This window comes from Cetorhinus maximus, chromosome 1 (genome assembly GCF_964194155.1).
Source record: "Cetorhinus maximus chromosome 1, sCetMax3.hap1.1, whole genome shotgun sequence".
Classification (NCBI taxonomy): Eukaryota; Metazoa; Chordata; class Chondrichthyes; order Lamniformes; family Cetorhinidae; genus Cetorhinus; species Cetorhinus maximus.
Genome location: NC_135879.1, coordinates 214,979,782 through 215,005,917, shown reverse-complemented (window position 1 = coordinate 215,005,917; position 26,136 = coordinate 214,979,782). Strand labels below are relative to the sequence as shown.

The 26,136-nt window shown below is 45.1% G+C and overlaps 1 protein-coding gene across 1 annotated transcript in view; it reads right to left on the bottom strand.

Moving 5' to 3' along the window:
* loxhd1a (lipoxygenase homology PLAT domains 1a) overlaps nt 1-26,136 on the bottom strand; it is a 184,336-nt gene that overhangs the window by 97,250 nt on the left and 60,950 nt on the right. Inside the window, exons 9-17 of the mRNA XM_078539341.1 lie at nt 24,363-24,498; nt 22,606-22,766; nt 15,409-15,495; nt 6,801-6,936; nt 5,636-5,790; nt 4,482-4,642; nt 4,242-4,318; nt 2,335-2,531; nt 316-508 (exon numbers count right to left, since the gene is read on the bottom strand). Coding sequence (XP_078395467.1) covers nt 316-508; nt 2,335-2,531; nt 4,242-4,318; nt 4,482-4,642; nt 5,636-5,790; nt 6,801-6,936; nt 15,409-15,495; nt 22,606-22,766; nt 24,363-24,498 — 1,303 coding nt within the window. The remainder of the gene's footprint in view (nt 1-315; nt 509-2,334; nt 2,532-4,241; nt 4,319-4,481; nt 4,643-5,635; nt 5,791-6,800; nt 6,937-15,408; nt 15,496-22,605; nt 22,767-24,362; nt 24,499-26,136) is intronic.

Sequence of the window (26,136 nt, the reverse complement as noted above, 5' to 3'; positions counted from 1 at the left end):
CAAGGCCAGGAATGGGCAATACATGCTGGGCTTATCAACAGTGCCCATATCCCATGAATGTATATGAAAAAACAGCATATTTGGAGCTTAGCAAGAACAAGGATATTGGGTATTGAATGAGAGGATAGATAGATTAACACTGAAGTAATGAGAAGGAGGGCATGTATGGTTTGCATGCACAAATCTTAGAGGTATAAACACAGAAACAGAGATGAATTAAGGATTACAGTGAGCATCCATATATTTCCCTTTAAGACATTTAGAGTTATGCAGCAAAGTGGATGAGAATCCTTTCGTTTCAAACCTTATCCTTACATTTCTCGATATCCGTGATCTCACTAGGGTAGATTTCAATTTCAGTCTTGCCATCTGCTTCATCCCTGCAGAGCCATCGGTGAGCAGGGAACATGTACTCCTTCCCATGTGCTGGAACCTTAACCTGAACGCTGTCCAGGAACCAACCAGCTCTCAATCCCACATTATCATGTCCAATCAACAAACGGTTTACCTTTACAAAAAAAAGTTAAAAGCATGAAACGAGTGAGGCTATTTGGCCCTCCTTTAACAATCTTCCTTATCATAGCCCCTAACCCACTCTAATCTACTGATGGAAAGTTTCAACAAAAATGCTCTCTGATTCTGAAATATAATCAAGCAAAATAGTAAAGTATTTCTCTATTGTCACAGTTCCACTATGTACTGTCCATCTGAGGCAACACACAACCAGCCCCAACACAAGTGGCACAGAACCTATTGAATTCATGGAATATTTTGCCTCAATTTATACCTAGTCTTATGACTTGTTTGCATAACTTGCTGTGAATGGGAGATAGCTTGTTAGTTCCATTTCCCACACCAAGGGCATAAGTTAATGCCTTCCCCAGTGGCAGGTTTGGTGGTGGAGGGACATGTAATCAGGCAGGAAGGTGGTAGGCAGGGACCCTGCTGCCTTCCTGCCTCTTCCTCAAAAGTTTTGATGGTGGGAAGGCTCGTGGATGGCCTTCCCTCCCCACCACCAATTGAGGCTCTTAAGTGGGCAATTAACGCCCACATAAGGGCCTCATCCTGCTGCCGCTCATATTCACCCAGCGGTAGGGAGGGGGTTTGCCATGCTGGGTGCACAACAAGCAAAGTTGTGTGGGGTCGCTTGCCGGCTCCCAGGAGGGGTCCCTTGTTCAAAAGCACTCAGTGCCTGATTTAAGGTCCCAGCACTTGGAAGGATGGGGCCCACTGAGAGCAAGCTCCCCTATCCTTGCTGCTGACACTCCCTCCCCCCTCCCGCCCCCACCTCCTGTGGCCCGCACTCTGGGACCCATCCTGCCATCACTCAGAGCAGCACAAACTGTAGGTGCATTTCTAAAGCAGAGAAAGGTGAAAGGTGGCAATAGAGGGAGAGTTGGAGACCAGTGGTGAGAATTACTTCAGTAAAGATATTAGTGTATATGAAAGTCAAGCTACAATTAGTATTATTATGGTTGCTGCTTATTAGAAATGTGTAAATTTAACGTTTGGTGGTGGCATAAAATGAATGATAGATTGGCTGCCCTTAATACACCTTGCTTGAATTCCTTACAATTGTCTACATTGCTGATCCAATATTGCCTGTTTATATCACGCCCAAAAATGAAAATTCCCCCGAGAGTTTAAGATTAAAATAGACATACAAAGTTATTCTATTTTGTTTATAACCTCAAAATTCATTGCTATCAGTGGTAAGCAAGGATGTTTGGAAGTTAAATTTTGTCTTGGTGAGTATTTAACCTTTGGTGGAAAGGACTGGTTATAGTACTTAATACAATCAGCTAGAAATTCCTCTTGTCCTTATTACCAAACAAATGCTAAATGCACTTGAATGGCAGTCGTCTTTCCGTGATGTTAGTCCCTTTAAAATAAATGGGTTGATGGTTGCATTACAATAGCAGGCAAAAAAAAATCATATAATTCATTGAGTGTTTGCTCACTAATATGGCCAACAATAATTTCCCAGAACAAAAAAAGACAGTAAAAGCTGGGAAATAAGAATACTCGTCTGAACTGGTCATTTATACCTTAAAATCGAATACCAGTAAAAACTGGGAAATAAGAATACTCGTCTGAACTGGTCATTTATACCTTAAAATCGAATACCAGTAAAAAATGGGAAATAAGAGTGCTGGTCCGAACTGTTTTTTTCCTTCTGGGTTATAGTTTTATATTGTGTATCTAGCCGAGAGAAGATATCTTGGACATAATGCTGTCATTCACTTGATAAACTCCTAGCCAGAGTGCAAATAGTCAGCAAGTTAGAGAATATCTCAGAGGTACACTCCACAATCAGCACCGAGATGTACTTACTTTTCCAATATCCATTGTGTCAATGATGAAAACGTCTACACGGCCTTGTTCAAAGTAATTTCCCAAGTCATTGTCAGAAATGGCTAGGGAATGCTTGCTGGTGTCTCCCTTCTCTCCGTACAGTTTGATGAAAACTTTTGAATCACTGCTGGCTCCAGGCACACTTCCTGTCTTCACAACAATATGGTAACGGATATCTGAAAATTCCATCCCAGGAACAATATTCAACAAAAGATGACAGCTTCATAGGTTCAAGAAAAAAATGTAACAAGACTTGCAATTATATGATGTCTCCCATAACCTTAGGATATCCTAAAGTGCTTTAGGAACAACTGGTTAAGTCACTCAATGCCTGTTTAACTGGACAAATTTGTAACTGAAAACCATAATTGTAAATCTACAACCTGCACAGTTAAATAATGGAAGTCTGAAGCTATTGTCTTCGATCCCTGGCACATACTCTGTTGCCTAGTCCTGACCACCTTCTGAGGTTGAACCACCCATTGCAACCTCATCATCTTTATTGACTTTGAGCTGAGCTTCCAACCTTATATTCTCTCTATTGGACTGCTTGCTCCCAAAACAACCTACAATGACTCCTAAACAAAAACAAAAAATGCTGGAAAAACTCAGCAGGTCTGGCAACATCTGTGGAGAGAGAAACAGAGTTAATGTTTCGAGTTCGTATGACCCGTCTTCAGAGCTGGTCATATGGTCTCCTTAGCATCCTTAAAACCTAACTCTTTCGTCACGGTTCTATTATCTCCTTATATGGCTTGATATCAAATTTTGTTTGATAAGAGCTTCTGTGAAGTGTCTTGGAATGCTATGTAAATCTAAGTCATTGTTGAGCTCTAATTTACATAATTAAGTAGCCTCTCATTGGTTTCAGATGACCTGGGTTGTTCATCCTTTTAAATGCCCAATTGAAAATTGCATCAGATAGGCCTTGGGCATTAATGAGGTGGCCCAGGTACAACAGCCGACCCTCCAACCACCACCTACATCACTCCCACATGTTCAATTGTTGTCTGCCCATATAGAAACATAGAAACTAGCAGCAGGAGTAGGCCATTCGGCCCTTCGAGCCGGCTCCGCCATTCATTATGATCATGGCTGATCATCCAACTCAATAGCCTGCTCCCGCTTTCTCCCCATATCCTTTGATCCCTTTCACCCTAAGAGCTATATTAACTCCTTCTCGTTTTGGCCTCAACTACTTTCTGTGGTAATGAATTCCACAGGCTCACCACTTTCTGGGTGAAGAAATTTCTCCTCATCTCAGTCCTAAATGTTCTACCCCATATCCTCAGACTGTGACCCCTGGTTCTGGACTCCCCCACCATCGGGAACATCCTTCCTGCATCTACCCTGTCTAGTCCTGTTAGAATATGATAGGTTTCTATATGTTAGCCAAGTAACAGGTGACTGGCTGGTTGTTGAAATTCGCCCCATTACACTCAGTTTCCTGGCTCTGGGAACACACAATTCTCCAGAGTCAGTGGGCTCCAGCTGCTCTGAGGTCTTCTGATGGGACTACATGAAATGTGGTTAGAGAAACAGAAGGAGCAGAGAAGCAAAAACTCTTTTATGATTCAAAGGCGTCACGCAGTCCAACATGATAGTTATATTTTCAGAATTGTCTCTTTGGGCTGCTGCAACATCTATGCTATACAAGTTAAACCATGCTAGAGAGGCTTTAAATAAAAATTCCCCCTAAGGTGACACTTCCGCCTTAAATAGATACTCTTCACTGTGGGTACACCTATTTAAAGTGATGTGGCACATTCCCTTAAAAAAAATCCTCCTTTAAATGCAACCTCCCTGTTGAAGTGGGCAAGCCCCTTTATGAAGGAAGAAATTTGGTTGACTCAAATTTGCAAAGTTCAGACAAAAACCTTACTTACTTTTAAGCATCTGTGCATTGCCTGCTGGAACCAGTTCTCGAACAATTTGCCCATCATCTTCACCTTTATCCAGCCACCTGGTGATGAATAGTAATTTATTTTTTGACTTTACTTCACCTTTTGCGAAAACCTTTTTCTTTTGCCGCTCCCTGACCCCATTCAGAAACACACACTGTGCACAGAAATGCAGTCGCACTAATATCCTTTAAGATGGATTAATTGGTGGGTAAAACTAATAACCTGTAACACGGGAATTCCACAGCCTGTGACTCAGGAGCTCCTTCTTCTTTCACGACCACCTTGTCCAGGTACCAGCCACAGCTTCCACCTCTCCCGTCATGTCCTATTCGCACCCTTGTCACTTTCTTCAGACTTACTGCCTCAATGATAAACTCATCTGCCTGAAAATAGGCAATACAGCAAGATATTGATAGTTTGAAAACTTATACTGGGTAAATCAGGGTAAAAACATCAACACTGGGTAAATCAGGGTATAGACAGACTGGGTAAATCAGGGTAAAGACAGACTGGGTAAATAATCAAAGTTTAGACAGACTGGGTAAATAATCATGGTTTAGACAGACTGGGTAAATAATCATGGTTTAGACAGACTGGGTAAATAATCAGAGTACAGACAGACTGGGTAAATAATCAGGGTATAGACAGACTGGGTAAATAATCAGGGTGTAGACAGACTGGGTAAATAAACAGGGTGTAGACAGACTGGGTAAATAATCAGAGTACAGACAGACTGGGTAAATAATCAGGGTATAGACAGACTGGGTAAATAATCAGGGTATAGACAGGCTGGGTAAATAATCAGAGTATATTCAGACTGGGTAAATAATCAGAGTATAGACAGACTGGGTAAATAATCAGAGTATAGACAGACTGGGTAAATAATCAGAGTATAGACAGACTGGGTAAATAATCAGGGTTTAGACAGACTGGGTAAATAATCAGAGTACAGACAGACTGGGTAAATAATCAGGGTATAGACAGACTGGGTAAATAATCAGGGTATAGACAGGCTGGGTAAATAATCAGAGTATATTCAGACTGGGTAAATAATCAGAGTATAGACAGACTGGGTAAATAATCAGAGTATAGACAGACTGGGTAAATAATCAGGGTTTAGACAGACTGAGGAAATAATCAGGGTATAGACAGACTGGGTAAATAATCAGAGTATAGACAGGCTGGGTACATAATGAGGGTTTAGGCAGACTGGGTGACTAATCAGAGTATAGACAGACTGGGTAAATAATCAGGGTTTAGACAGACTGGGTAAATAATCAGCATTTAGACAGACTGGGTAAATAATCAGAGTACAGACATACTGGGTGAATCAGTGTAGAAAGACTTTCTGTTTAGACTGCATGTGTTATACTCACATTGCCCTTCTCAAATTTATTGACGTTATTCTTGCTGTCATAAAGCACCCGCTCCCCTGTGTCTCCCTTCAGGCCTATCAGGCAAATAAAGACATTGGCATCTGTGCCACTGCCGCCTACTTTGCCAGTGCAAATGATAACCCGGTACTTCACCACTGCAAGGAATACACATAGAACATGATCATTACCATGGATGTCACACTTAGGCTGAGGGTACTGCCTGCAGGGCTTGCTTTTAAAGCCTCAATGTCCCAGTGGTGCCCAAACAGAGATTACTGACAATGTGGCACACAGCAACGACTACGGAGTGCAGATCAGTATATCCCTGTACATAGTGAGCTTCTAATCTCAGCACGCTTCTGATTGTGAACTGGGGAAGACAATGCGATTTGCTGATGAAGAGGATGTCACCTTGGGGGCATAAGAAACAGGAATTCGACCATTCAGCCTCTCGTGACTGCTTCGCCATTCAATAAGATCATGGCTAAATTTCTACATCAGCTTCACTGCCTGCCCTATCTGCATATCCTTTGATCCTGTATACCACCTAATTGCTGTTCATACCCAAATAACTAGTGATCATGCTTCTGTCTCAGATGGGAAATAACACACGTCATGGCGGAAAGAGAAAAGCACCTTAAATGGTGGGCGCAGAGAGTGAAAGAATATAAACAAAAACTATAAAAAGCTCCAGTTCTTCTCACTATAACAAGTGGCGTTTTGCAACAGTGAGTAAAAATAGTGGGAGTAATTTTGACTTTGGATGAAATTGTGTGAGCGATATAATCACCTGTTGTACATCTCTCCTGATTTACATTTGTGTTGAAGCCGTAGAGATGAAAATCTGAAGAGATGTACAATTGGTGGGTGAATCGATAGCCCCTGGTTTACACACCCGCCCCAGGTCAAGATTACCCACAGTAATTCTTCTCCTGATGTTTTATATCTTGCCCCCACCCCAACCCATCTGTTTATATATAGCAGCACCTTGGTGTGTGGCCTTCCAGGAGCACGGATGTGCATTGGCTTTGAAGTATTCGGATATGGGGGAGGAAGAAGACGATGAGCGAAAGCAAAAATAAATGAAAAGTGCAAAATCAAAACAAAATCAAAAAATTTGAATGCAGTCTGCCTGGCTTTCTTCCCACTTCACTTGTGCACTCACAGGGCTGGACTTCATCCACATAGTCTCCTTCAGCAGGCAGCTCCCGTATGATCTCATTATCATCTTCATTGATGTCCAACCATCGGCCGCATTTGAAACTATATTTTTCCTTCGTCAGTGATTTCATTAAAGTCACCTGCAGTAAATCAGAGCACATATGCACATAGGGCAGTATTTTCGCTACCAAGGCAAGGAGCTCAAGTCGGGAAATTTCCCAATTCGGCTGACCCGCCTTGATATAAAGAGACCTGTCACATACAAATTTTATTCAGGGGAAGCGTGGGCTTCCACACTTGATCGAGTCAAGCCTGCCACCTCTGGAGACAGTTCAGAAGTGGCCACAGAGGATGGTGAGTGCCAAAGTGGGCTAGATAGAAGGCCCACCTCAGCTCTCTGAGACATAGGCGCAGTTTTATAAAAGATTGTTAGGTCCTCTAGCCCTCACCCCTCCACCTATCCCATCCCCCCTCTATGCCACCTCACACGCCTCCTCCATAGCCACCCACCCAGTATCCATTATGGGTAGATCTCAGAAACCACGTGGAGATGAAAAAAGTAAACTTCCAACAGTTTAATACACACTTAATACAGAAAAAAAAATCCATGAAATCCATTCAAAGATTTTAAAACCCTCAAGTGGTCAATCCATTATAATAAAAAAAAATCTTCTATTCAATAGCCGCATGAAAGGCATCTAATCCTTTAATAGCCTCTTAAAACTGTCAGTCAAAATGTGAACCCAGCCCTCTTGCTGAGATGATTGGTTTTAGACCTTTTGAAACTCAGCCAAGCATTCATAATGTCCTCAGTTGTAATAACAGCCCTCAGGAAATGTCAACAATGAAATATACTGAAACTGTAGGAACAGAATGGTAATGGTTTTGTCTAAGCCATGTCAGATGGCCTATCAATCAATTCATTCTGGCAGCGTGTGTTTTTTTTCACTCTGACAGCTGCAGCCTAGTTTTTTTTTAATGGGCTGGGAATTTAAATAACTTTAGATCATTATACTTAAACAGATGCTATGCAGCATCCAAGAGTGTTTTACATCTCCTCCATAAATTTGTGACTCCCAAAGTACGGGTTAAGGCTCTTAGAACAGCGAAAAGAAGGTCTCAGCACTATTTTCGACCCAGCAGGTTCACGTTTTATGCTTGTGTAACTCATGCCCCGTCCCCTTTCCCCAACTGATGAAAATTGTATTGGTCGGAAATGGGGCGGGACTTCCATATCCAGGTACTGTCCGCCATTTTTAAAAGTCTCTGGAGTCATCGCAAAAATCCAGCCCTTAGTGTTTGTATCACAATCTAGACACAGGCCCAAATCCACTTGGTAATATTAAATCACCTGGATTAAATCTCAGGTAATATTAATATTTGTTTATACAATCAGTTGCATCTTTTAAAATATTCAGTAGATTTCTCAGATTTGCTTGTGTGTAGCCCAAAACCTGGAGTGCAGTTTCTGATGGTTGCTCCAAAGACTCATTGCACATATACAACTGCTGCTGCCATTCACTGATGATCTCCTGTTGCTATCATTTTATTTGGGGGCCTGACACTCAATAATTGCCTATACCACTTAAGTCTCACATGTGCCATGTTATTGATGCCCACACATTTATTGTTGCATCCTGTTTTCAGGTTGTATTCTGACCCGCCACTGTCAGACCAATCAGAAAGCAAAGTGGAAATCTCTGCCAAGGAATGTGACATTATACTGCGAAAAGCAAACAAAGGCTTGCATTCATATCATTCCTTTCATCACCTCAGGATGTCCCTTTACAACCAAGGACATATATTGAAGTGTAGTCACTGCTGTATTGTAGTTGAAGTAGCAGCCAGTTAGGAACTTGCAGGTAGTGGTGTTCCCATGCACCTGTTGCCCTTGTCTTTCTAGGTGGTAAAGTTTGTAGGTTTGGAAGGAGCCTTGGCGAGTTGCTGCAGTGCATCTTGTAGATGGTAAGACTGCTAACACTGTGCATCGGAGGGAGTGAATTTTGAAGGTGGTGGATGGGGTGCCAATCAAGTGGGCTGCCTCGTCCCAAATGGTGTTGAGTATCTTAAATGTCACCGGAACTGCACTCATCCAGGCAAGCGGAGAGTATTCCACCATATTGCTGACTTCTAGCTCATAGATAATGGACATAACTTTAGGGGATCAGGAGGTGAGTTACTCATCACGGAATTCCCAGCCTCTAGCTGTTCTTGTAGCCACACTATTTATATGGCTAGTCCAGTTCAGTTTCTGGTCAATGGTAACCCCCATTATTGGTTATGATATTAGAGTGGGGGATTCAACAATGACAATGCCATTGAATATGAAGGGGAGATGATTAGATTCTCTGTTGTTGGAGATGGTGATTGTCTGGCACTTGTGTTGCACGAATATTACTTGCCACTTATCAACCCAAACCTGAATGTTGTCCAGCTCTTGCTGCATTTGGACACGGAGTCGCAAATGATGCTGAACATTGTATAATCACCAGTGAGCATCCCCACTTCTGACCTTAAGATGGAAGGAAGGTCATTGAAGAAGCAGCTGAAGATGGTTGAGCCTAGGACACTACCCTGAGGAACTCCTGCAGTGATGTCCTGGAGTTGAGATGATTGACCCCCAACAACCACAACCCATCTAGCCTGTTGTCCAATCAATCTGTTAAGTTTGAATGAAGTTGTTTTGTAGTTAAAACCTAAGGCACAGGGTTATTCTGCTAGCTCCTAATGTCAAGAGAGATCTCATGTGGGTGTGTGATAAAACAAGTAAAAGGAAATGAATTGGAAAGTCCTCTGTTCATTCCCTACCCATACTATCAATTTATATCCTCTGGATAAAAAGAAAACACACTCTGCGATTCTGACAATAATGGTCTGAAATGTGAAATCCGCAATAAGTAAATAAAATCCTGAAAACATAACAAGACTGATGTTCAGATGAAAATTTTAAGTGGCTAAATGGATTCCATATTACCAATCAAAAAAGACCAAGGAGTTTATGCTGTCCTTGTCAACATTTTCCCCCTAACCAACAGAACCAAAAATAAATTTGCTGTTCTTCATCGCATTTGCTGTTTATGGAATTTTCGTGTGTGGAAATTGGCTGCTGTGTTTGTCAACATAACAGTGGCTGCAATTAAAAAGCAATTCATTGGATATGCTGAGGATGTGACAGGGTTCTATACAAATGCAAATTCTTTCCACTTTTCTCAAAAATGCTAACGCATGTGGGGGTCTAGCTCCATAGCGCCAGAAGCCTTGGTCCACATATATGCCCAGGCAGTGAAAAGTGGAGGCTATTCGACTGTGAAGGACATCACAATTCAGTTTAACCTGATCTTCAGCTGAGTGTCATGGGATCTTTTACATCTACCTGAGAGGGCAGGCAAGGCCTTGGTTTAATGTCTCATTCAAAAAATTAGCACCTTTGACAGCACAGCACTGAGGTGTCAACCTGGGTTGTGTGCTCAAGTCTCCAAAGTGGGATTTGAATCCACAATGTTCTGAATCAGAGCTGAGGCATGGCTGAGGGAGAGACGAAACTAAATAGAAGCTAAATTAAAAGTGAAAGTGTGAAAACAAATTGCACTTGGCAGATGGTATAAACAATCCATCAGAGGATGCTACAAAAGTACATTAAGAGTAAGAGAATAACTAAGGAAAGAGTAGGGCCCATTAAGGACCATAGCCGTAATTTGTGTGTGGAGCTGGAAGACGTAGGTAGGGCTCTAAATGAATACTTTGTGTCCGTGTTCACAAGTGAGAGGGATGACGTCGGTATGGAAATCAGGCAGAAGGACTGTGATATAATTAAAGAAATTAGCATAGAAAGGGAGGAGGTTCTAAGTGGTCTGGCAGGCTTAAAAGTAGATAAATCTCCTGGCCTGGATGAAATGTATCCCAGGCTGTTGAGTGAGGCAAGGGAGGAGATAGTAGCAGCGCTGGCACTCTCTGGCCACAGGACAGCCAATGTGATACCATTATTCAAGAAGGGAGGAAGGGATAAACCACAGAACTACAGGCCAGTCAGTCTAACCTCAGTGGTGGGGAAACAATTGGAAGCAATTCTGAGCGATAGAATTAATCTGCACTTGAAGAGGCAGGGATTAATCAAGGACAGTCAGCATGGTTTTGTTAAAGGGAGGTCATGTCTGACCAATTTGATTGAATTTTTCGAAGAGGTGACCAGGTGTGTAGATGAGGGCAATGCATTTGGACTTCAGCAAGGTTTTTGATAAGATCCCACATGAGAGACTGATAATGAAGGTAAGAGCCCATGGGATCAAAGGCAATTTGGAAAATTGGAACCAGAATTGGCAGAGTGGCAGGAAGCAGAAGGTGATGGTTGAGAGGTAGTTTTGTGACTGGATGCCTGTGTCCAGTGGGGTTCCACAGGGATCAGTGTTGGGTCCCTTGCTATTTGTGGTGTATATAAATGATTTAGACTTGAATGTAGGCGGGTTGATCAGTAAGTTCGCGGATGACACAAAAATTGGTGGGATGGTAAATAGTGAGGACGATAGCCTTAGATTACAGGAGGATATAGACGGGCTGGTCAGATGGGCTGATCAGTGGCAAATGGAATTTAGTCTGGATAAGTGTGAGGTGATGCACTTGGGCTGGACAAACAAGGCACGAGAATACACGATGAATGGTAGGACCCTGGGAAGTACCAAGGATCAGAGGGACATGCATCAGAGGTGCATGTCCACCAGTCCTTTGAGGTAGCAGAACAGGTAGAGAAGGTGGTTAAGAAGGCATATGGGATACTTGCCTTTATTAGCCGAGGCATAGAATATAAGAGCAGGGAGGTTATGCTGGAACTGTCTAAAACGCTGGTTAGGCCACAGCTAGAGTACTTTGTGCAGTTCTGGACTCCACATTATAGGAAGGATGTGATTGCACTAGAGAGAGCGCAGGGGAGATTTACCAGGATGTTGTCTGGGCTGGAGAATTTTAGCTATGAGGAGAGATTGGATAGACTGGGGTTATTTTCCCTGGTGCAGAGGAGATTGAGGAGGGTCATGATTGAGGTATATAAAATTATGAGGGGCATAGATAGGATAGTCAGGAAGGAACTTTTCCCCTTGGTGGAGGGATCAATAACCAGGGGGCATAGATTTAAGGTAAGAGGTAGGAGGTTTAGAGGGGATGTGAGGAAGAATATTTTCACCCAGAGGGTGGTGGGAATTTGGAACTCACTGCCTGAAAGGGTGGTAGAGGCAGAAACCCTCATAACATTTAAGAAATGTTTGGATGTGCACTTGCGATGCCATGGCATACAAGGCCATGGGCCTAGTGCTGGAAAATGGGATTAGAATAGTTAGATACTTGTTTGACCGGCGCAGACTCAATGGGCCGAAGGGCCTTTTTCTGTGCTCTGGACCTCTATGACTCTATGAGTCTATAACTACTGGGTAACTCTCCCTCAGATTTTTCCTTCATGTGTGGCAGCTCCTGTTTACATTCTGTATTCATCCTTGATAGTATAGCCAACATTGAGGATTCACCACGGTGAAATTTATTGGCCTAGTCATATATCTGTTGGTGGGGGGGTGACGTCTAAAAAAGAACATTGCGGTGAAGGGGAAAAAAGGACATAATTGGAAGGGTGCAAGAGAGGATGTCGAGGTGGGGAGGAAGAGAGAACATCATGGGGAAAGAAAGGAAATTGCAGGTGGAAGGGAAGACATCGCAGGGGGAAGAGGGGACATCGCAGGGGAAGAGGAGACATCGCAGGGGAAGGGAAGACATTGCAGGGGAAGAGGAGACATCGCAGGGGAAGAGGAGACATCGCAGGGGGAAGACATTGCAGGGGGACGAGGGGACATCGCAGGGGAAGAGGGGACCTTGCAGGGGAAGGGAAGACATTGCAGGGGGAAGAGGGGACATTGCAGGGGAAGAGGGGACGTTGCAGGGGAAGAGGGGACATTGCAGGGGAAGGGAAGACATTGCAGGGGGAAGAGGGGACATTGCAGGGGAAGGGAAGATATTGCAGGGGGAAGAGGGAACATTGTAGGGGAAGAGGGGACATTGCAGGGGAAGGGAAGACATTGCAGGGGGAAGAGGGGACATCGCAGGGAAGAGGGGACATCGCAGGGGGAAGAGGGGACATCGCAGGGAAGAGGGGACATCGCAGGGGAAGGCAGGACATCACTGGGGGAAGAGGGGGCATCACAGGGGGAAGAGGGGACATCGCGGGGAAGAGGGGGTGTCGCAGTGGAAGAGGGGACATCGCAGGGGAAGAAGGGACATCGAAAAATGTAAAATTCAGTTCCTTGGTTGTGTAAACGGCTGGAGGAGCTAAGGTTGTTCTCTTTGGACAAAGGAGATTGAGGGGAGATTTGATAGAATTCTACAAGATTATGACAGTTTTAGATAAGAAAGACAAAGAAAAGTTGTTCCCATTAGCTGATGGGAACAGATCTAAGATTTTGGGGAAGAGATTTAGGGGGGAGAACTTATTCACTCATCAAGTGGAACTCACGGCAAATTGGTGGAATTGGGGATGATCGATGATTTCAAAAGGAAATTGGATGGGAACTTCAGGAAAATGAACTGGTAGGGCTAAATATGGGGACAGAGCAGGCAGCAGGACTGACTAGATTGCTCCACAAAGTGCTAACATGGACTTGGTAGGCCAAATGGCCTCCTTCTGTGACAATGCTTCCAAGGACAAAATCTTGTGGAAGCGATGAGGGTCTTGGGCCACGACTGGAGATCCGGCAAGAGTCCTGCGTTATCACTTTCCAGGAAGGCCCGAAACATTTTGTTCCACTCGGGCACTTGACAGGCCAGCAAGAACTGCGGGAGCAGAAGTCCGCCTGCCAAGAGCTGCTGGCCAATCAGAGGTCAGCACGACACCCATCCGAGGCCTACTATCATTGTTGGATCCCGAGCCAGAGGTGAGTGGTGGGAGGGGTGGAGGTTCTGGTTGGGAGTGGGTGGGGAGGCAGGAAGGAAAGGTCAGCAGTAAGGACCAGGGGCTAGGTCTCTGTGGGCCATCGCCCTACCTGATGACAGGACCTTCGATCAGGTACTGAGTGCCTTTGAGTGAGGGACTCCCCAGAGGTGCCTGCAAGCAACCCGCAGTGGGGGCAGGAAGGCTGTCTACAGGCCTTCCTTCTATGGTCTTAACCAGGGTGGAGGCAAGCATGTGGCAAAGTCCCCACCCACCAATCTCCCACCTGATTGAATGCCTCCCACCACTAAACTAGCCACAGGGGAAGGCACAAGATTCCGCGCTATGACTCTGTGACTCTTCGTAATGATGCCACTGGATTGAGTTTCAGGTTCAGAGTAAATGTATGGTCCAAACCTAAGGAAATAAAAAAGGGAAAATCCACAACTGTGCAGATTTTACTGGCCTATGGCAGGAGTGGGATTGTCAGATTTTCTTTATTTTTCATGGAATGTAAGAATTTGTTCCCCTTCTCTCATTCCCCATCAGAGTATGGTGGTGAGCCACCTTCTTGAACTGCAGTCCATTTGGTGTAAGTACATCACTATGACTTTTCTGTAGCCGTTTCATCCAATTCAGAAATAAGAGTCAACCACAGTGTTGTGGGTCTAGGGTCACATACAGATATCATGAAGCTATTAATGTATATAGCATTTTGGAAACATTTTCTTCTAAAATAGAGGTTTAGTCTGCGGGTGTGTCTTAATAGGATTAAAGCCAGCCAGTCTGGGTGCTTTGATGGAGTACTAGTTTTGATATGTAAGAAAGATAGTGTGCATTTGCATTATTTGAATAGAGCGTTCAAGAAGTGGGGTGAAAACTTGACGCCTTTCTAGCAGCTACCAAGCCATATGTTTACATTACTAATAAAATAGTTACTATGAAAGGGGTTTCATTGTTAGAAGTTAAAGTTCAAAGAGGCTGGTGAGACAATGAGAATTCGAATTCAATCAGTGGTGGTAGGTATAACTTCAGTAGTTTTCGGGTGTGCAGAGCAGAGGCAATGTAAGATCAAAAGGCAGCTGCAAGCCTCCAACTGGCTCCACAGTGAAAAGAACCTCATTTTGAATTCGTAAGGTGAAAATGCTTTGCCTGGTGTTTGGTTAAGTCTATGGGTTGCTGTTGGCTTAATGGAGATTAGTTTAGGAATTTGTTAAAGCTATAACAGTAGTAATTTGTAGCCATGTGTACATATATTTTTAACCTGTGTAAATTAATAAAATGTTTCAATTAGTTTAATGTAAAACCTCAAGAACTGATGGTCTGATTCCTGAATTTAGAGTCGTATCTCAAACATAACACTTAAAATTATACGTTATGACAGTTGTTTAATGTTCCCCTCAGGGATTTTTAAATAACTCCGCTTTACTAACTGCATCGGTCATAACAATAAGTCTCAAGGCTTTTACTTAGCTTAATGATGATTCATTTTGTTTCATGACCACCATGAAAATGTACAAACTCTTTATTCCAGATTTATTAATTAATTGATTTTAATTCCACCAGCTTCCATCATGGGATTTGAACTCAAACCTCCACAGCATTAGCCTGTGCCTCTGAATTACTGTTGCAATAACGTTAGCACTACCCTACCCGACATGCTATAGCTTTTCCTTACTCTGCGCTTTCTTATTTCAGTTTAATAACTCACTTTGTTCAAATGCCAGCCAGCAAAAGGATGTCTTTTCTCGTGCCAGATTCGCAGCTTGTAAATGGTTCCTAGTTCTGGGAGTTCAATCTACAAGAGGCAAAAGACACATGAAGTGAATCTTTAAAAATCAATCCATACAGAATCATGTTCTGCTTTGTGTACTTCAGTCATGGGCTGGAATTTTCCAGCCCCATTGGCGTCAGGCGTCATGGGGTGGCAATATGGCAAGAAGGTCAAAAATTGGTTTCACGCCGTTGTGAGACCAGTTTGCGATCATCCGCTCCATCCGTCAATGACGGGCCACGTTTCCTGCTGCCGCGCATCGTGAATGTCATTTTAATATATTTGCATCTAATTATTAGCTCTGCTTGCTGGAATCACGCCCTCTCCCCTCACGTCAAAGTTACTGTCCAAGTTGGCAGGACTTCAGAACAGCGTGCCTCACGACTGCCTTTAACAGGTGTGCACCGGGCGAGCTGAACTTCGAGGGGAGCTCGGAGGTGAGTGCACACAACCTGGCGCAGCGCTCGCGAGTATCGCCCATAAGACATCAAGGGAGAGGCGCCGCACATTCGCGGGGGGGAGAGGGGGGGCACAGGCAAGTCACTGTTCCCCGGCTGGCTTTCAGTGCGGTGCTGGGGCAAGGGCTCCAGTGCGAGTCAGACTGGGGGTATTGGGGGGCAGGCAGCCCAGACAGTCTAAAGGAAAGACTCAAGCAGATGCTGGGGGTGTGGGGGAAATGGCCACACAATTGGAAAAGCTTGTCAAATGTGAGCATTCTTCCACAGCTGAGACCGTTCAGCTGCAGCTCCAATGACAGTCGGGAATCGGACCTCTGAAGCTTTTCTGCCCACTCAAGCAGCGCAAACACATGAAAGTGCCACAAAATGCTTCAGAACTTTTCATCCCTCGGGCGCAGGCTGCAAATTAATGTGTGTTTTAGGGGGCAGCAGAGTAATTGGCCAACTGGGCAAGTTGTACAATCCCCTTGTGAAAGGTGGCCATGGCGCAGTCACTGGTGGAGGTGCTCAGAGCCCCTTGCAATGTCTTTATTAAGGTTTGGACCAGTATCCATCATGGTTCAAGCTAACAGTGCAGTCTTGCAGTGCGGGTTAGGAGAATGCCTCCGTCTGAGCTGAGAGCACATCATGCAGTCCAGTGGCTGAAGCTGCCGCCAATTGGTTAAGTGGAGTGGGGTGGAGGTGTGTTGGGTTTCAGACAGCCAATGAGCACGCTACACACTGGCCATCCAAGTGGTGGCCAGCACCCTCCTGCACATGTGAGGGGGCCTTCAGATTTAACCAAGAGAGGTCCTTAGTACACCTATGCTAACCCACACATCTTTCGCTTTGATTCTGCAGGAAGGGAACATCAGGATCATGGAGCCTGGTGATTCAGCGTATGCCTCATGGCTTACAGGGAGCAGAGAGGAAGAAGAGAGTGATGGAGGGGCCTGGCTCGGCAAAGGGAGAAGCACCTCCCTCAAGATGAAGGGGCGCAGGGCCTGCTGCGCACGCAGCTGAAGATCCACAGTGAGCCGTCACTTGTAGGTGCTTCGCCAGACCAGGTTCTATAGACACCGCCTGTCATTCCTGCTGATGGCTGAGAACCAGTGTTACCGAAGACTGCACATGTGTAGGGAACTGGTTGGTCACATATGCCACCTGCTGCAGGATTTGTCGCCATGAGAACATGGAGGGCATCCACTGCCAGTGGCCATGCAAGTGACCGTCAATTACGCCAACTGCAAGGGCTTCCACTCGCTGAATGTTCAGCTGCGACCATCACAGACACATCCTGCAGGTCTAGGCATGATTCCCAGGAAGCATCCATGACTCCTACATCCTCAACAGGTCTCAGAACTCTGACATCTTCCAGGGTCCAGAGAGGCTGCAGAGTTGGCTCCTCGGGGACAGGGGCTACCATAGAGGATGTCCTTGTGGCAGCCTCATACTTCAGCAGAGCAATAGTATAACGGAGCTCATGCCGCAACCCGAACTTTGGTTGAGCAAACGATAGGCATTTTCAAAATGAGGTTCCGGTGCCCTGACAGGTCCAGCGGAGCACTGCAATACAGTCCCCAGTAGGTGTCGCGCATCATCATCGCTTGCTGTGTGATCTTCAACCTGGCGCTACAACAGGGGGAGGAACTGGCTGGGAAGGAGATGGAGGAGCTGCACGTCTCCTCCGATGAGGAGGACATCGAGGGGATGATGATGATGAGGTCCTCGAAGAAAAGGATGCCGGCAATGAGGCCATTGCACTGTCTAGACAAGGCAGATGCGCTTGGGAGACCCTCAGAGTAGCTTGATTTCAGGAGGATGATGACAACATGCAGTGAGGACAGTCCACAGATCTTCACACTGCCTCTGTGAATGTCTGATTCCTGTCTGGCTAAGGACAGCCCACTTGTCGCTGATCTGTGATAAGGGTCACATCATGGAGATGCTGCCATGAAACTTTAGAAGCATCTAATCCTTTGTTTGCCTTCAGCACCTGACCCCTTTAGCTGCAGTGTCACCGGTCACAGATGCTGAAGAGATGGGGGCCAGCCCCACCTCAAAGATGCTGAGAGCACACAGAGAGAATGATGGAACTCTGTGACGCCTGCCCACAACATTCTGGCAGCAATAACAAGCACCGTCGAGGTGCAGGCATCAGTAATGTGTCCAATGAGCGTGAAGCTGGACCATCACTTTGGTCTGAAGGCTGCACAAAGCACAGGGAAGAGGCCCTGGACTGAGACACCTGCCTTCATCTTGTGCAGGGACCAAGTGACAGGAACACTGCTCATCATAACAAGGAGCCACAGACAAGGAGATATTCTTGGGAGTTTATTTACAATAGTGAACATTATGTACAAGTGATTAACACCCTTGCCCAAGCTTTGCAACTCCTAAGCCTGTCACTATGTCTTGGTGTCACTCACTCCCGCGCGACATCCACAGCGAAGGGGGAGGCAGCCTGTTGATTCTACTCCCTACTCCGGTGAAAGTAGGGATGGGTACTAAATGCTGGCCTTACCAGTGATGCCCATATCCCAGGAATAAATAAAAATGAAGTAAATGTGACACGATTGTAGCATTGTGGGCGGAGTTAGTGGTGACTTTTTAATACATTCATGGGATGTGGGCTTCGCTGGCTGGGCCAGCATTTATTGCCCATCCCTAATTGCCCTTGAGAAGATGGTGGTGAGCTGCCTTCTTGAACAGTGGCAGTCTATGTAGGTACACCCACAGTGCTGTTAGGAAGGGAGTTCCAGGATTTTGACCCAGCGACAGTGAAGGAACAGCGATATATTTCCAAGTCAGGATGGTAAGTGGCTTGGAGGGGAACTTCCAGGTGGTGGTGTTCCCATCTATCTGCTAGATGGTCCTTCTAGATGGTGGCGGTCGTGGGTTTGGAAGGTGCTGTCGAAGGAGGTTTGCTGAGTTCTTGTCGTGTAGCTTGTAGATGGTACATGTCGCTGCTACTGTGTTTTGGTGGTGGAGAGAGTGAATGTTTGTGGATGTGGTGCCAATCAAGCAGTCTGCTTTGACATGGATGGTGTCCAGCTTCATGATTGTTGTTGGAGCTGCACTCATCCAGGCAAATGGAGCGTATTCCATCACATGACTTGTGCCTTATATATGGTGGACAAGCTTTGGTAGTCAGGAGGTGATTTACTCGCTGCAGGGTTCCAAGCCTCTGATCTGCACTTGTAGCTACTAGTCCAGTTCAGTTTCTGGTCAATGGTAACTGGCAGGATGTTGACAGTGGGGGATTCAGTGATGGTAATGCCATTGAATGTCAAGGGGAATGGTTAGAATCTCTCTTGTTGGAGATGGTCATTGTCTGGCACTTGTGTGGCATGGGAGGATGCAATGGTATGGGGGGAGGCTATGGCATACTGGTTATATTGCTGGACTAGTAATCCAGAGACCCAGGGTAATGTTCTGGGGACCCGGGTTTGAATCCTACATGGCAGATGGTGGAATTTGAATTAAATAAAAATCTGGAATTAAAAGTCTAACGATGACCCAATGTCGATTGTTGCAAAAACCCATCAGGTCAAACATGGGTAAAGAAACCTCGTGCTGATTACCACGTACCACACTCCCTCAGCAGCTGAATCAGTGCTCTGCCATATTGAACATCACTTGGAGGAAGCACTGAGGATGGCAAGTGCACAGAATGTACTCTGGGTGGGGGACTTCAATGTCCATCACCAAGAGTGGCTTGGTAGTGCCACTACTGACTGAGATGGCTGAGTCCTAAAGGACATAGCTGCTAGACTGCATCTGGAGCAGGTGGTGAGGGAACCAACAAGAGGGAAAAACATACTTGACCTCATCCTCACCAACCTGCCTGTGCAGATGCATCTGTCAATGACAGTATCAGTAGGAATGACCACCACACAGGCATTGTGGAGATCAAGTCCTGCCTTTACATTAAGGATGCCCTCCATTGTGTTGTGTGGCACTACCACCGGGCTAAATGGGATAGATTTTGGACAGATCTAGCAACTCAAGACTGGACATCCATGAGGCACTGTGGGCCATCAGCAGCATCAGAATTGTACTCGAACACAATCTGTAACCTCATGGTCCGGCATATCCCCCACTCTACCATTACCATCAAGACAGAGGATCAACCCTGGTTCAATGAAGAGTGCAGAAGGGCATGCCAGGAGCAGCACCAGGCATACCTAAAAATGAGGTGTCAACCTGGTGAAGCTACAACACAGGGCTACTTGCGTGCCCAAGTATCACAAGTGATAGACAGAACTAAGTAATCCCACAACCAACGCATCAGATCTAAGCTCCGGAGTCCTATCACATCCAGTCATGAATGGTGGTGGAAAATTAAACAACTCACTGGAGGAGGAGGCTCCACAAATATCCCCATCCTTAATGATGTGGGAGCCCAGCACATCAATACAAAAGAGAAGGCTGAAGCATTTGCTACAATCTTCAGCTAGAAGTGCCGAGTGGATGATCCAACTAAGCCTCTGCTGGAGGTCCGCAGCAACACAGATACCAGTCTTCAGCCAATTTGATTCACTCCATTTGATATCAAGAAATGGCTGAAGGAACTGGATAGTGTAAATGTTGTGGGCTCTGACAATATTTTGGCAATAGTACTGAAGGCTTGTGCTCAAGAACTTGCGCCCCTAGCCAAGCTGTCCCAATACAGTTACAAAACTGTCATTTACCTGGCTATGTGGAAAATTGCCCAGGTATGTCCTGTGCACAAAAAGCAGGACCAATCCAACCAGGCCAATTACTGCTTCTTCAGCCTACTCTCCATCATCAGTCAAGTAATGGAAGAGGTCATCAACAGTGCTATCAAGCAGCACTTGCTTAGCAATAACCTGCTCATTGATGCCCAGTTTGGGTTCTACCAGGGCCACTCAGTTCCTGACCTCATTACAGCCTTGGTTCAAACATGGACAAAAGAGCTGATCACCCAAGGTGAGCTGAGAGTAACTGCCCTTTGACATCAAGGCAGCATTTGAAAGAATGTGGCATCCAGGAGCCCTAGCAAAACTGGAGTCAATGGGAATCAGGGGGAAAACTCTCCACTGGTTGGAATCTAACCTAGCGCAAAGGAAGATGGTTGTGGTTGTTGGAGGTCAATCATATCAGTTCTAGGACATCACGATGGGATGTGGTAGTGTACACAGCCCAACCATCTTCAGCTGCTTCATCAATTTCCTTCCTTCCATCATAGGGACAGAAGTGGGGATGTTTGCTGATGATTGCACAATATTCATGACTTCTCAGATAATGAAGCAGTCCATGTCCAAATGCAGCAAGACCTGGACAATATCCAGGCTTGGGCTGACAAGTGGCAAGTAACCTTTGTGGCACACAAGTGCCAGGTAATGACTGTCTCCAACAAGAGAGATTCTAACCATCTGCCCTTGACATTCAATGGCATTACCATCACTGAATCCCCCACTATCAACATCCTGGGGCTTACCATTGACCAGAATCTGAACTGGACTAGCCATATAAATACTGTAGCTACAAGAGCAGGTCAGAGGCTAGGAGTCCTGCGGTGAGTAACTCACCTCCTGACTCCCAAAGGCCATCTAAAAGACACAAGTTAGGAGTGTGATGGGATACTCTCCACTTGCCTGGATGAGTGCAGCTCCCACAACACTCAAGAAACTTGACATTGTCTAGGACAAAGCCGCCCGCTTGATTGGCACAACATCCACAAACGTTCACTCCCTCCACCACTGATGCACAGTAGCAGCAGTTTGTGCCACCTACAAGATGCACTGCAGGAATTCACCAAGGCTCCTTGGACAGCACCTTCCAAACCCACGAACACAAGCACCTAGAAGGACAAGGGCAGCAGATAGACGGGAACACCATCACCTGGAAATTCCCCTCCAAGTCACTCACCGTCCTGACTTGGAAATATTTTGCCGTTCCTTCACTGTCGCTAGGTCAAAATCCTGGAACTCCGTTCCTAACAGCACTGTTGGTGTACCTACATGGACTGCAGCAGTTGAAGAAGGCAGCTCACCACCACCTTCTCAAGGACAACTAGAGATGGGCAATAAATGCTGGCCCAGCCAGCAAAGCCCACATCCCGTGAATGAATTAAAAAAAACAAATGTTACTTGCCACTCATTAGCCCAAGGCTGGATATTGTCCAAGTCTTGCTGCATTTGGACATGAACCGCTTTAGTGTCTAAGGAGTCGCAAATGGTGCTGACCATTGTGCTATCATCAGCGAACAACCCCACTTCTGACCTTATGATGGAAGGAAGGTCATTGATGAAGCAATTGAAGACGGTTGGGCCTAGGACACTACCCTGTAGAACTCAGGTGTAAAATACAGTCAAGGCTGGGAGGGTTTGTTTAGGGGAGGTGTGCCACCGAACAAGTTATAGTCAAAGCCAGGATGTTTTGCATGACAATGGCAGTGTTAACATGTGAACGGATATTATAGAGGGAAATGTGGAGGGTGGCAGTGATTAATTCACTAGCAGAGTCCCAAGTGGTAATGGAGGGTAGGGTGAATCGATTAGAGAAGTTCCCTAGCAATAATGCTACAGGAGAAACTATATGGTAAATACCCATCAATTATGAAACTTCATACAAAAGTTACCTTTATGGATTTGGTTGAAATGCAGCAAATTTGCAATATGGAGAGGTGGAGGAACACAGTTACAGGGATCCCACAGCATCTGCCACTTACCATAAGCTTATCTGTTTGCCCAGTTTCAAAGTTGTCTGAGTTGTTGTCCAGGCACATCTCATCTGATTTCCCTTTGTCACCATATAGCTGGAGGAAAACATTAGCATCTGTTCCTGCATTCTTAATATCGCTTGTCCAGATCCACAGTGACCATGGATTTTCTAGTAAAAAAAAGAGAAAAAAAAATTGCTTTTTTTTAACATACTCTGTGGCAAGTGAATGGGACAGAGCTAGGTCAAGCTACAGAGGGAGTGATGCCCTTCGCAAGATGGACCCTAGTGGTTTTTGACATTACAGGAAGTCATTGGGATGCCTTTTACCTAACACGTGCTCTAATTATAAGGCTATTCTGCAAATAGAATAGGCAATAGGGTAAAACAACATTATCAATATGAAACGAAAACCAAAATGCTGGAAAAACTCAGCAGGTCTGACAGCATCTGTGGAGAGAGAGAGACAGAGATGGCCAGATCTGAAGAAGAGTCATACAGACTTGAAACGTTATCTCTGTCTTTCTCTCCACAGATGCTGTCAGACCTGCTGAGTTTTTCCAACATTTTTTGTTTTCGTTTCAGATTTCCAGCATTTGCAGTATTTTGCCTTTATTATCAATGTGAATCTTGTTGATTTATACGAGGTCTTTAACATTCATTGACTCATTTCATGCTGATGTGGAGGAAGGAGACAGTGTTCAATAACAGAAGCCTTCATTTGGTGGCCAGAGAAATGCTGCAAAGTTGGCTGCAAAGACTTTTGCCCTGTTTGTCACTCCAGACAAATTGTTTCCACATGGCAGAGTGTAATGTGCTGAGTAGGAGGTGGCAGTCTCGCTCTGGGCAGTGTGCACTAATCACATGACCTGGTAGCCAGTCTGTGTCAGTGTTTATCCTCCACACAAGCAGATGGTTCAAATCACATTTTCCTATTATGATATGGTTTCATCCCTCTTTCCTTCATCGACACATTCAATCTAATCTTCATGTTGACATAGTTCCTACCTTAATTACTGACCCTGGAAGTGAATTCCACAGCCCGACAACTTCTTCTGCAATATTTGTACTGCTTGCTAATTATAATTATCTGTGGGTGCAGACAGCGCTACCTGTGCTATTCATTGGCTGCACGCTCATCTGTGGGGAAGTGGGAGAGGAGTGCGATATCAAGCGTCAAGAATGCTATTTAAAGGCAGCCAGTGTCCCTGTAGAGGGAACTGCAGAGACCCAAAAACAACTTGAGTAACAAATGGCTGAAAGAGCGAGCGAGCGGACTCCAAGCTTCTCCGATGCTGCATTAGAGACTTTGGGTCTGTCAGTGGAGAGGACAGGCATTCTTTCTCCCTAAAGGAGTTGGGAGCCCTGAAAATATTTATTCTGAAGAACAGAACTGGATCATCTGGACTCGAAACATTAACTCTGTCTTTCTCTCCACAGATGCTGTCAGACCTGCTGAGTTTTTCCAGCAATTTTTGTTTTTTGTTTTTGTTCCTGAAAATATTTACTGAGGAGCTGGTGGAAAGAGAACACTGAGTATGTCGGTTACAGGAGAATCGCACCAAGAACATAGGCTGCAACACCGGAAAAAGTTCAATCACCTAGTTAGAGCGAGTAAGTTAAGAAAGTCGCTCTTATACTTTCTGCTTGCAATGCGCCACTTCAAGTTTCATTAACTAGAACACTGACAAGGCTGCCCTTCCCCACTATCCTTTAGAAATTCAAGAAATGAAATTGTTGAGTTGAATTTAGAGAATACATATGTACTTTTCTGTCTCTTCTGTCGCAGCGAAACCATTTCATAAAGTTCACGTTCAATCAGTCCATCTCCTTCATCTTCATCCAACCATTTTCTGCAGGGGAACGTCTGATCAATGCCAGTGAATGGGCAGAAAACTATAATCTGTGTAGATCAATTAAAGACTGATGAAGATTCCGGTAGAGAACAAACAGCAAGTGAAGTAGGTTAAATAGACATTCTGGAATTCATTAAGTGCAAGATTTTGCAGCTAAATAATGCCCAGGCTAGGATGAGATCTACATGCGTACACAAACATTATTTTTTGCAATAATGCACAGCTTAGATTGTGAAACATATAAAATAATACAGTTTAGAATGTGGTGCATAAAAGATAGTATTGCTAGGAGGGTACTACACCCTGTAAAACGCATAGGCAGAAATGAATTGGATACAGCGGTTCAGATGTGCTATACACGATATGGCACTGGAGGAGGAGTATGCATCATCACATGCAGAATAACACACAGGATGAACTATGTAACGCATAGTGGTGCATTACATATGGACGAATATATTATGTATAGAGGTATATATTAGATATAGCGAAGCATGTTACATATAGTGAGTGGAGTGTGTTGCGTGTAGTGGAGTGTATTGCATGTAGTGGAGGGTGTTGCCTATAGTTTTTTTAAATTCACTCACAGGGTGTGGGCTTCGCTGGCTGGGCCAGCATGTATTACCCATCCCTAGTTGCCCTTGAGAAGGTGGTGGTGAGCTGCTTCTTGAACCACTGCAGTCCAAGTGGTGTAGGTACATCTACAGTGCTGTTAGGGAGGGAGTTCCAGGATTTTGACCCAGCGACAGTGAAGGAACGGCGATATATTTCCAAGTCAGGATGGCGAGTGACTTGGAGGGAAACTTCCAGGTGATGGTGTTCCCATCTATCTGCTGTCCTTTACCTTCTAGATGGTAGTGGTTGTGGGTTTAGAAGGTGCTGTCGAAGGAGCCTTCGTGAATTCCTGCAGTGCATCTTATAGATGGTACACACTGCTACTACTGTGCAGCGGTGATGGGGGGAGTGAATGTTTGTGGATGTGGCACCAATCAAGTGGGCTGATTTGTCCGTGATGGTGTCAAGCTTTTTGAGAGTTGTGGGAGCTGCACTTATCCAGGCAAGTGGGGAGTATTCCATCACACTCCTGACTTGTGCCTTGTAGATGGTGGACAGGCTTTGGGGAGTCAGGAGGTGAGTTACACGCCTCTGACCTGCTCTTGTAGCCACACTATTTATATGGCTAGTCCAGTTCAGTTTCTGGTCAATGGTAACCCGCAGAATGTTGATAGTGGGGGGATTCAGTGATGGTAATGCCATTGAATGTCAAGGGTGATGGTTAGGTTCTCTCTTGTTGGAGATGGTCATTGCCTGGCACTTGTGTGGCATGAATGTTACTTGCCACTTGTCAGCCCAAGCCTGAATATTGTCCAGGTCTTGCTGCATTTGGACTGCTTCAGTCTCTGCGGACTCGCGAATGGTGCTGAACATCAGCGAACATCCACACTTCTGACCTTATGATGGAAGGAAGGTCATTGATGAAGCAACTGAAGATAGTTGGGCCATGGACACTACCCTGAGGAACTCCTGCAGTGATGTCCTGAAGCTGAGATGATTGACCTCAAACAACCACAACCATCTTCGTTTGCGCTAGGTTAGACTCCAGCCGGTGGAACGTTTTCCCCCTGATTCCCATTGATACCAATTATGCCAGGGCTCCTTGATGCCACACTGGGTCAAATGTGGCC